Genomic DNA, 12,627 nt, shown 5'->3' on the forward strand with positions numbered 1-12,627 from the left:
TAGTAGCTCCTTTTGTTTGTTTTAAACCTGCCGCCTATTAATTTCATTGAGTGAGCTCTGATTGTTGAGTTATGTGATTGGTAAACCACACTTCCCTATTAACTCTGTCCACACCATTCATGGTTTTATAGACCTCTATCACATTCCCCCCAAGTAGTCTCTTTTCCAAGCTAAATAGTACCAATCTTTTTAATCTCTCCTCATAGGGAAGATGTTCCATATCCTTAATCATTTTTGTTGATCTTTCTGTTCTTTTTCCAAAACATCTTTCTTGAGATGGGGCAACCAGAACGTCACACTGTGTTCAAGATATCAGAGTACCATTAAGATGGAGAGTTTGTCTTATTTCCTCTTTCCTAATGGTTCTTAACACTGTTAGCTTTTTTGACTGTCACAGCACATTGAACAGATGTTTTCAGAGAACTACTTGCTATGGCTCTCAGATCTCTTTCCTGAGTGCTAAAAGCTAATTTAGACCCCATCATTTTATATGTATAGTTGGGATTATATTTTCCATTGTGCATTACTTTGCATTTATCAACATTGAATTTCATCTGCCATTTTGTTGCCCAGTCACCCAGTTTTGTGAGATCCCTTTGTAACTCTTCTCAGTCTGCGTTGGACTTAACTATCTCGAGTAATTTTGTATCATCTGCAAACTTTGTCACTTCACTGTTTACCCCTTTTTCCAGATAATTTGTGAACATGTTGATCAGCACAGGTCCCAGTACAGATCGCTGGGGGACACTTACTTACCCCTCTCCATTCTGAAAACTGTCCCAGACTGAGGTGTCATTAGAGGTGGTTTTGGAACAAATTGATAAATTAAACAGTAATAAATCACCAGGACCAGATGACATTCACCCAGTGGTTCTGAAGGAACTCTAATATGAAACTGAAGAACTACTAACTGTGGTATATAACCTCTCACTTAAATCAGCTTCTGTACTAAATGACTGGCAGATAGCTAATGTGATGCCAATTAGAATTCAAAGTGATCTTGATAAATTAGAGAACTGGTCTGAATTTAACAAGATTAAATTCAGTAAAGACAGGTAAAAAGTACTACACTTAAAAAGGAAAAAAATCAAATGCACAACTACAAAATAGAGAATAACTGCAAGGTGGTATTACTGCTGAAAAGGATTTGGGTGTTTTAGTGGATAGCAAACTGAATATGAGCCAACAAAGACCAATATTCTGGGATGTATTAACAGGGATGTCATATTGAGACATGGAAGGCAACTGTTCCACTCTATGTGGTACTGGTCAGCCCTCGGCAGGAGTGTTGTGTCCAGTTCTGGGTGCCACACTATGAAAAATGTGGACAAATCAGAGGGAGTGCAGAGGAGAACAAGAAAAATTATAAAAGGTTCAGAAAGCCTGACTTATGAGGAAGAGTTAAAAAACTGGGCCTTTTTAGTCAGTAGAAGGGAAGAGGGACTTGATGATAGTCTTTAAATGCATTAAGGACTGTTACAAAGAAGATAATTATCAACTGATCTCCATGTTCACTGAAGGCAGGACAAGAATTGTCTTAATCTGGAACAAGTGAGATTTAGGTTAGATATTAAGAAAAACTTTCTAACTATAAAGTTAGTTATGTTGTGGAATAGGTTACTAAGGGAGGTTGTGGAATTTTCATTACTGGAGATTTTTTATAAACAGGTTGGATAAATAGCTGTCAAGGACAATCTAGGTTTAACTGATCCCGCCTCAGCACAGGGAAGTAAGGTGGACTAGATAACCTCTTGGGCTCCCTTTCAGTTCTACGTTTCTATGATTCAAAGGGCTTTAAAAACAAAGACGACATAGTCCCTGCTCTGACCTAAACAGCCTTTTATTTAAATCGAAGGCTTATCATAATTTGGGGTGCTGCATGGAGTGGAGAAGTGTATCGGAAAGGGGGATGGTGTGAATGAAAGGGCAAGCAGAAGGAATGATGAGACAACTGAGCAGGAGCACAAGGTTATAGACAGGACAGACAACAAGGTCCCTGTCCTGAGGAGCTTACAGATAACTCAATGGAAAACAAAGCATCCCAGAGCTTTCTAGAAACGGAGGATAGGCCAGGGGCTAGCCTGGAACTTGGGAAACTGGGGTTCAATTCTGTGTTCTGCTACAGACTTACTGTGTGACCTTGGGCAAGTCATTTAGCCTCTGTGCTCCATTTCCCTGGATGGAAATACAGACATGGCCTGTCATGACCCTGATCACTTTGTTTATATGTTGTGCCATCTCATCTAATTTTGGTCTTGAGATTACAAGGCTTTTGGAGCAGGGGCAGTGTCTTCCTCTGTCTATGCAGCACAATGCAGCCCAGACCGTGGGCCTTTGGATGCTACCGTGCTACAACTAATAAACATCGAGGATACACAGCAATTTTTATAAAGTACAAGAATACCTGCAATATGATCAAGGCCTAAAGTATGTGGTAAAACCCACCCGATTTCTGTGGTTCTCTAGTGATACAGACCAGAAAATCTGACATATTTATTTACATACAAAACAGCAGAATTTTATTGAATTAGGTATGAAAACAAATCACGCAATCAGTACAGTATATTTAAGTTATGCTCTAGCCAAAGGATCCATGCAGGACACTGGTTTAAGACATGGGAAAACTGGGTTCAACTCCCTTCTCCACCACAGACTTCCTGTATGACCGTGGGAAAGTTACGTAGCCTCTCTCTGCTTCAGTTCTCCATCTGTAAAATGGGGACAGCACTCCTCCCTAAACAACAGGTGTGTAGTAAGATGAGGCCCTGAAACAAACTCTTGTGTCAGAGGCCCAGTCTGAGGCCTGAAGCCTGAACCAAAGTACTTCCAGGGACTGCTAAGCAAAAGCTGGGCTATGAGCCAGAGGCAGGCCCCACTCACAGAAGTTGGCAAGAAGAGGGCTGCTAGAAGCAGGTGCAGCCACATATAAGCGCTAATAAGAGGAACTTGTGACAAGATAGCATCAGAACACTCCACAGAGATAACACGGAACAGGCAGGTGCATATTAAAGACAGGGTTAAAAGGACAACATGATGGATAGATTTGTTTGAGCCGACATGATCAAAGAGGGAGACAGCCCCCAATGAGTCAAGGGGCTATACTTCAATATGTCAGTAGGAATGAGTAATCTGTCCTGTAACTGTATAAAAGTAGGTCCTGGAGTGCGCATCTTTGTCCAGCTGATGGGGCAGTGGAAAGTCCCACCACTGACTGAGCCAGTCCATTGCCAAGGGACACAAATTCGTAGTATGTCCTGTAGAGTCTATAGGAAACTACTACTGTGCTTCATTTGACAAAAGTCTTTGGGGGTTCTCTCGGGGTTTGCTGTATCAGCTATCTGTGCAGAACTGGGGCAGCACACCGAGGGAACATGCACACAGTTGACTGTTATCATCGAACAAGAGCAGAGTCCCACACCGGTAGCTACTGACAACAAAGTGTTGTGAGGACAACTTCATTAAAGATTAGGAAGCACTCTGGGATATACTGAAGACGAGTGCTATATAAGAAATGGCATTATTGATTCAGCAGCAGGTGTTATTTATTTTGACACTGAATTCAGCATTGTTTTCCACACATTTTCAGATGTCAATATGTGTAGATTTGTGTACTGACAACACCTAACTGCATCACAGAACTCTCAGGGAGGAAAGCAGAAGGGTTTTTACAGATAGTGGGAGCAGGCTGCTGGTACTTTCAGCAGTAGGGAGACAGAGGAAGCCATTTGGAATTATGGAATGAACTCATTAGCTGGATGTTTCCACTAAAATTATCAGTGAAACACTTGAGTTGACATTTTAAATTATTATGTCTCAAACTCACCATCGTGTTACGATGAATGGGGCAGTTCACACAGAGCTAATGTTTCAGGAAGAAGATACAGCAACAGCTTACACTCTGTCCACTTAATCATTATCATCTGTAGTTTTACCAGCATGCCTAGGAACCAGGACCTGATCGTGCTGGATGCTAAACAGCAGGGGTCGACAACCTTTCAGACGTGGTGTGCCGAGTCTTCATTTATTCACTCTAATTTAAGGTTTAGCGTGCTGGTAATACATTTTAATGTTTTTAGAAGCTCTCTCTAAGTCTATAAACTATTGTTGTATGTAAAGTAAACAAGTTGTTAAAAATGTTTAAGAAGCTTCATTTAAAATTAAATTAAAATGCAGATCAGTTTAGTGCAGTGGTTCTTAACCTGGGGTGCACACACCCTCTGGGGCAAGGCCAGTACAAGGATATTTTGCGCCCCAGGTGAAACTTCTACCTTGCCCTGCCCTCTCCCCCACCCCTCCGCCCCCAATCGGTTCACTGAGGGGCAAATCCCAACGAGCCTTTATAGACCCCAGGGGCTGCTCCCCAGACCAGGTTCCCCTCTTCCCACCCCCTGAACTCCCCTGGAGAGCGCACAGCCCCCCCACCCACGAGCCCTCCCCACCCAACCCCGGTGGCCCCTGTCCCAAGTCCACTCACTGGCTTTGCTAGGCTTGGGCCACTGCAGCAGCTAAACAGGGAGCAGCTGCCTTCTGGAGGCACCAGAAAGCCAGAGTGTCCCGCTTGTGGCAGCAGCGAGCCCCAGCCATGGAGGAGGCGACACGGTGCAGGGGGACAGCAGCCCTGCAAAGGCAGCAGTGCTGCTAGTGGGGAGCAGTCACGCCCTCTCCCCCGCCCAGGCTGCGGTCCAGTGCCCACCCCAGGGGTTCCTGCAGGCTGCTGTGGATGTATGCAGGCGCCAGCCCCTATGCACTCCCCAGCTCCCCCATTGCCTAGGGTTACCATATTTCATCAATAAAAAAAGAGGAGAGCCCTTCCCTAGCCCCGCCCCCATCCACTCCCTCCCACTTCCCACCCCGATTGTCCTGGTCAGAACCCCCAACTCCCCCCCTCTCCTTGTCCCCTGACTGCCCCCTCCTGAGACCTCCGCACCCTAACTGCCCCCCTAGAACCTTACCCACTACCTGTCCCCTGACTGCCCCAACCCTTATCCATACCCCTGCCCCCAGACAGACCCCCGGGACTCCTGATCCATACAACCCTCCCCCTGCACCCTGACTGCCCCCCCAGGAATCCCCTTACCATGCCCATGCCGGTCAGATGCTGGCTCCATGTGGAGGCAAAACACGCTGCCGGGCTGCCGCGTGCACAGCCTCTCCCCCGCAGCGTGCTGAGGCAGTGGGGTGGGGGGAGCTGCAGGAGGGGCAGCAGTGGCAGCTCACACTTTCAGGAGCCGCAGAACCCGAGCATGGTGAGGGAGGAGCCAGGGAGCGGATGCATGCGGGTGGCGGTCCCTGTGTGCCCCCTGGCTCCCCACTCACCATGCTCAGGCTCTACTGCTCCCGGGAGTGTGAGCCGCCGCTGCCCCTCCTGCAGCAGGATCAGGGCTCCGTGCCCTGGCGGTTCACACTTCCAGGAGCTGCAGAACCCAAGCATGGTGAGGGGAAACCGGGGGGCGCACCTGCCACCAGTCTGGGGTCCCGGTCGCTGGTCCCGCTCAGCCTTTTGCCGGCCTGGGGTTCCAGTCGCTCAGCCGGTAGCAGGCTGAGTGGGGCTGGCAGCCGGGACCCAGGAGATTGCTGACCCCTGCTATACAGATACAGAGCAAAAAGACAGTACCTGACTCACAGAGATTAAAATCAAGTATGAGGCAAGAGACCACAGATGGATATGGGCAGATGGAGGGGTACAAGTGAACAAGGAGACAGTATGGTTCTGCATTATAGACAATAGTCTTTGTACACCAACAGCCTAACTATTGTCAAGTTTTTTGTAGGCACTGTGGCAAAGGACAGTTTTGAAGAGGGAGTTCAAGGTGGATAATGAGGTGTCTTTGTGGATGTTTACAGGAAACACCTGCCAAGCACGTGGGGCAGCATGGGTGAGAGCACAATGATTAAAAAGAAAATAAAAAAATTTAACACTTTTTTAAAGCTGAAAGCTAATGGGGAGCACAATTCTGCAGCAAGGGGACATTATGGGAGGGACACCATGCAACTCCAATGAAATAGCTATGGGATCACTGGCACTCCCTGTTATATAGACTTTACAATGGCACTCATTACTCGATTATTTAAGTACTTTATAGTAATGGGTTTAGCCTCCCAGTCTCACTGGGGTAGGAAAAGGTATCTTCCCATTTACCATATGGGCTAGATCTTTGTTTCTATGGTCATGACGAAAACATCCTCCTTCAGTAAGTGGTACAGAACTGAATCAGACTCCTTTAAAAAGGATGAAGGGCTTAGCTGACCCTGCTAGAGTACAAGGCATTTCAAATGAGAGACTCTGAAAGGACATCATCCACTCCAACAATTACACTGCTTTCTTAGGAACACGACTACTTCATTCTTTGCTTTCTCTGGTGATTTATTTGCAATTTAATTTTAAATTACTCCCTCTGCCAGCTTGCACACCCCTTTTCCCCTGAGGCAGGATAAAGTAATCCAAACCATTTGCCCCTTATTCTCTGAAGAATGATGCAGAGAAATCAGTCCTCTCTATGCCCCAGGACACAGGACTCAGCAAGGGAATAAAGGCTGAGAGCAGTGGAGAGAGATCCCTGTGTAGGGGGTAGTGAATAGGGGAGGAGGCTTACCTTGAGTGAGCTGTAAAACTCATCCAACACCAGGCTCATGGAACGAGTCAGGTTACTAACATATGTTGTCTCTTGATTCAAGGCATCTTGAAAGATCTCAAAATCCTGCATCCATTCTACTGCAAAACTGTGATCAATGATATCTGTCTGGAATGTATAAGGAAATGAGAAGTCAGTTTTCAGAGATGATGGTGGTTGGTTGGTTCTGTATTAGCATAGGCACTTGATAGTACCTGAGAGTTAAGACTAGTAAACAGTTTTCATTCTAACTCCATTACCAAATGCTCATAACTTTCCAAAACATTCACTCCCTGTTGGGAGTAATCCCTGTTGGGAGTAATCCCATGCTTTGTTTTGCCAGTTCAGCCATGGGAAATATCCCATGCTTTGTTTTGCCAGTTCAGCTGTTTCAATCTGAAAAAGGTACAAACCCCAACACTATTTTTAAAAGGTATGTTTAGAGTTTAAGGCATTGCTACTGCAAGTTGATCAACATAGGAGAACTCGCAGGTCTGCGTGCAGTCCCACTGAGGCCAATGGGGCACTGCCAGTGTGTATGAGACTGCATTATTGGGATCTAGGCAAGCTGAGTCCTCACTTATGACCTCACACACTGTTAGTTGGCTTCAAAAACTTCAGTTTTTTAATTAGTGACCAAACACTACTCACCGAGCACCACAGCAATAAGAGCTATGCAATCATATAGTACAGCACTCCCTGCCCCCATAAAACTTACAATATAATTTTTAATGCAAGACAAATGTATTTGGGGGAGAATAGGGAAGACAAAAGAATAGGAGCAGTAAAGGGGAGTTTTGCAAAGGACTTTTACAAGTGAAGGAAGAAAGACTGGGTGAGCCTGTCTGTCAGTTTGTTCTGTGCTTGCTTGCCTGCCATGTGATTCCTTATAGTGAAGATTATAGCATGGTCTGTTTTGGGGGTTGCGTGCTAAACCAAGTGCTAGGCTAGGCTGAGAGTTTACTAATGAGGCTCTAGCCTGCTATCCTTTGATACTTAAATCCTTTTAGGTCCCTTGACAAGAGGCAGGGATAACTCAGGGAAAATGGGGGCTTAAAAAGCCAGCTCCTAAGCAGCCAGAGAAAGCAGCGAATACAGCAGTAAACAGGAGTTTTGTGAGTGAGTGAAGCAGATACACCTAACAAAAATACTCTAAACTTAGGCCATTTTAATCACTCACCAGCCCCAGCCAAAAAGAAAACCTGCAAGAGTAAAAATAATGCAGACAGAAGTCCAGCAGCGAACTGGAAACTATATAGTTTATTATATCAAAAGCACTCAAGGAAGACAAGGCCATTGGGGAGAAGCTAAATTAATTCTTTGCATTGGTCTTCACTGCAGAAGATGTGGAGGAGATTCCAGCAACAGAGTCATTCTTTTTATTTGCCAAATCTGAGGAACTGTCCCAGATTGAGGTGTCAATAGAGGAGCTTTGGAACAGATTGATAACAAACAGTAATAAGTCACTAAGACCACATGGTATTCACCAAATGTTCTGAAGGAATTCATACTAAATTGAACTACTATTGTAGTATGCAACCTATCACTTAAATCAGCCTCTGTATCAGATGACTGAATGGTAGCTAATGTAATGCTGATTTTAAAAAAAAGAGGCTCCAGAGGCAGTCCTGGCACCTCCAGGCCAGTAAGCCTAACTTCAATAACAGGCAGATTGGTTGGAACTATAGAAAAGAACAAAATTATCAGACACATAGATGGACATAATTTGTTGGGGAAGAGTCAACAGGGCTTTTGTAAAGGAAAATCATGCCTCATCAGTCTATGAGAATTCTCTGAGGGTGTCAACAAGCATGTGGACAAGGGTAATCGAGTGGCTGAAGTATTCTTGGACTTTCAAAAAGCCTTTGACAAGGTCACTCACCACAGGCTTTTAAGTAAACAAAGCAGTCATGGGATTAGAGGGAAGGTAATCTAACCATTAGAGGAGTGAAGTTCTGGAACAGCCTTCCAAGGGGAGTAGTGGGGGCAAAAGACATATCTGGCTTCAAGACTAAGCTTGATAAGTTTATGGAAGGGATGGTATGATGGTATAGCTTAATTTTGGCAATTAATTGATCTTTGATTATTAGCAGGTAAATATGCCCAATGGACTGTGATGGGATGTTAGATGGGGTGAGATCACACCCGAGCGACACAATTTATGTCAAATTAAGCTATAATATAACCATAATGCAATACTTTCAACAGACAAGCCTAGGAACTTAAATTCATTACTTTGCTAGACACTAAAAAATCATGGACTGAATAGACACACTGGATTTATGGCTTATTACAACAACCTGTAACCCATTAACAACCCCCCACAGCTGCTGTTCGCCGCCCCCCCCCACACACACCTTTCCTCCTTATGACTAGAGGGGTGTTAAAGGGGTCACTTCACACCACTGCATATACAGTAACTGAAATAGTCATTTTTCCATTTTACTGACTTTGTACAGTAGACAGCACTGTGTGCAGACAGCTTCACTGCTCCACTGTGATAACCAGGTCAGGTTCTTATACAGCAAAAGCAGAGATACATTGTAAGATTAGGAAGATGTAAAATCAAAACTGTCAGAGGAATATAGGAAGGCTTGGAGGGGGCATGCAAGGTGGTGGCCTCTAGAGCAGGGGAGAGTAGTGCGGGCACTCAGGACAGTGGGTCTTTGATCAGGTGTGTATGAGAGAAGCGAGGCTGCCATTCAAGGCAGGGGGTTGCCAAGGCAAGTGAGGGAGAGAAGGAATAGTTCAGGAATGGAGTGACTCCAGGAAATAAGTAGCATCTGAAATAACTATCACATTTGTAAAAGTGGACTAGGCTTCAAGCTGACAGCATTCCTTTAAGAGTATACATAAAAAGGAATGGAAACATATCCTTAAGATGATTGGTATCTGCCAAGTTTACAGTTAAGTAGTGTCAACTATCAACACCAACAGGCTTTGCCAAAGGATGCCCATTACAGCACAGAGGACTCTCGCCTTAAGAAAAAGGAACTTGGGTAATAGAAAAGAATTTGTTTACAGGACTCCATTTGTGCTTTTTCTGTTGGGCAAGGAAACTCAGCCCATTATTGAGAAGTGGTAGGTTTAGAAAATTCTCCCTACCTTACTAGGGCAGGGCAAGACTATGGGGGTAGATATGAAGATAGGTACTGAACCACACCTCTAGTTGAAGGGTTAAGGTATCCAGTATAAGTGAAAGGTGGCAGAAATGTGGTCTGTGTCAGTGAAGATGGCACGTAAAATCAGTGTAAAAAGGAGAAGACTGGAGTCAAAGGAAAGGTGTAGCAGTTAGAAACAGGGAGTCCCAACTAGAGTAACTCTCTGCAGATGAGGAGAGACTAACTGGGGCCCTCATCCAGGCATGTGAAGCTAGTTCTCCCGGCAGGTCCAGAGAAGTGAGGAAAAGAAGCAGGGGCAAAGATCTTCAGTCCCTCAGAAGCCCCAATGATTTTTTTTTTTTTTTTTTAGGCAAAGCAGTCTGCTGGAGATGGCAGCCCTTAAACCCTGGAAAGGACACTGGGAGGGCAGAATTGGGGGTGATCATTTGTCTGTGGACATACACAAGTATGTTCAAACACAAGAACAGCAACAGAAACTTTTAATACTATTTTTTTAAATGGCAGAACTTTTCAACTGAATCAAAAATCACATTGTGCACTAGCTATCTCTGTAGCTGTCATAAACAGATAGTAGAATTTAATAGAACAGAAGTACTTTATATCTCTTTTGACTGTAAAGGGTTAACAAAGTTCAGTACGCCTGGCTGTCACCTGATCAGAGAACCAATCAGGGGACAGGATACTTTCAAATCTGGAGGGAGGGAAGTTTGTGTGTGTGTGCTGTTAGTTTTTGGTGGTTGTTCTCTCTGGGTTCTGAGTGTGACCGGACGTGCAACTAGGTTTCTCTCCAATATAGGCTCTTATCAGTTCAAAATAGTGAGTACTAGGTAGATAAGGCGAGTTAGGCTTATGTTTGTTTTCTTTGTTTTCTTTATTTGCAAATGTATGCATTTGGCTTGGAAGGAGTTAAATTTGTATTTTGCTGAAAGGATTTTAATTTGTACTTGTATACTTAGGCTGGGAGGTATTCCAGGTGGTCTATAGCTGAAAAACCTGATACTAATCCATCTTAAATTTACAAAGATAATTTTTACTGTTTTTCTCTCTTAATTAAAGCTTTCTTGTTTAAGAATCCTGATTTTTTTTTTTTTTATGATTCTGTGTGAGACCCCAGGGGACGGGGTGGCATTCACCAGGGAAGTTGGTGGGGAGAAAGGGGAAGGGGAGAGAGAGGCTAATTCTCTCTTGTGTTAGAATTACTGTCTCTCTGAGAGAGAGTCTGGGTAGGGGAGAGAACTGAGAGGTGGGGAGAAGGTGCATTTTCCTCTCTGTTTAAGATTCAAGGAGTTTGAATCACAGTGATCTTCCAGGGGGTACCCAGGGAGGGAAGCTGGGAGAGGCAACGGTGGGAAAGGGTTTACTTTCCTTGTGGTGTGGTAAAAGATCCAGAGGGTCTGGGTCTTGGGGGTCCCCGGGCAAGGTTTTGGGGGGACCAGAGTGTACCAGGCACTGGAATTCCTGGTTGGTGGCAGCGCTACAGGTTCTAAGCTGGCAATTAAGCTTAGAGGAATTCATGCTGGTACCCCATCTTTTGGATGCTAAGGTTTAGAGTGGGGAAATTGTACCATGACAGTAGCGGAAGAGTCTTAGCTGTGTTACCCTGGCCCTGCCTTCCCCTTTCTCCCTCCTATTGCTTACCAAACTTGCCTGTTGTGTCTCATCTTATATTTAGATTCTAACCTCTGTGAGGCAAGGGTCATTTTTTTAAATTTTAAGTGATTTAGGAGCATAGGTCACTCTCAGTGGGATTTGTGGTTCTAAGTACATACATGTTTTTGAAAACCTAGCATCCAGGCAGAACCCTACAAAATTAGGGTCTCTCGAGACTGAAGTTTCACAGCAAAGTTTGACAGCTTGATATAAGAAAGACAGGGAAACATAAGAGGAAAAGGAAGGAGTCTGGCAGTTTCTCCAATTTAGAGATAATTTTCTGTAGAATGCATCAGAGGGGTAGCCATGTTAGTCTGGATCTGTGAAAAGTGACAAAGAATCCTGTGGCACCTTATAGACTAACAGAAGTATTGGAGCATAAGCTTTCATGGGTGAATACCCACTTCAAATGCATGCGACTCTTTGTCGCTTTTCTGTAGAACAAAGCTCTTCTCTATTCCTCAGACCTACTCTTCCATTTTGATACCAGACATGACACAACTAGCATCCTTCACAAATATTTAATGGCTTATCAAATTGAAATGCTACCTTCACTTTCCTAGATTTGATCACTATTGTCAGTTACCTTATGGCTAAGTTTAGCTGCCTTTATCTTTTCCACATCAAAAATAAGCCTCCTATTCATAGATTTTAAGCACAAAAGAAACCACTTAATTATCTCACCTCAGTCACTAGAAAAATCATGGAGCAGGTCCTCAAGGAATCAATTCTGAAGCACTTAGAGGAGAGGAAAGTGACCAGGAACAGTCAGCACGGATTCACCAAGGGCAAGTCATGCTTGACTAAACTAATTGCCTTCTATGAGGAGATAACTGGGTCTGTGGATGAGGGGAAAGCAGTGGATGTGTTATTTCTTGACTTTAGCAAAGCTTTTGATACGGTCTCCCACAGTATTCTTGCCGGCAAGTTAAAGAAGTATGGACTGGATGACTAGACTATAAGGTGGCTAGAAAGCTGGCTAGATGGTCAGGCTCAGCGGGTAGTGATCAATGGCTCCATGTCTAGTTGGCAGCTGGTTTCAAGTGGAGTGCTCCAAGGGTTGGTCCTGGGGCCGGTTTTGTTCAATATCTTCATTAACGATCGTGGACTGCACTCTCAGCAAGTTTGCAGAGGACACTAAACTGGGAGGAGTGGTAGATACGCTGGAGGGTAGGGATAGGATACAGAGGGACCTAGACAAATTAGAGGATTGGGCCAAAAGAAACCTGATGAGGTTCAACAAG

General features: G+C 44.4%; 1 protein-coding gene across 4 annotated transcripts in view; it reads right to left on the reverse strand.

Moving 5' to 3' along the window:
* GPN1 (GPN-loop GTPase 1) overlaps positions 1-12,627 on the reverse strand; it is a 67,875-nt gene that overhangs the window by 41,020 nt on the left and 14,228 nt on the right. For all 4 annotated transcript variants that reach the window (XM_075063519.1, XM_075063517.1, XM_075063518.1 and 1 more), the window contains exon 9: positions 6,594-6,740. In XM_075063519.1, coding sequence (XP_074919620.1) covers positions 6,594-6,740 — 147 coding nt within the window. The remainder of the gene's footprint in view (positions 1-6,593; positions 6,741-12,627) is intronic.

Source organism: Chelonoidis abingdonii, chromosome 3 (genome assembly GCF_003597395.2).
Source record: "Chelonoidis abingdonii isolate Lonesome George chromosome 3, CheloAbing_2.0, whole genome shotgun sequence".
Taxonomy (NCBI): Eukaryota; Metazoa; Chordata; order Testudines; family Testudinidae; genus Chelonoidis; species Chelonoidis abingdonii.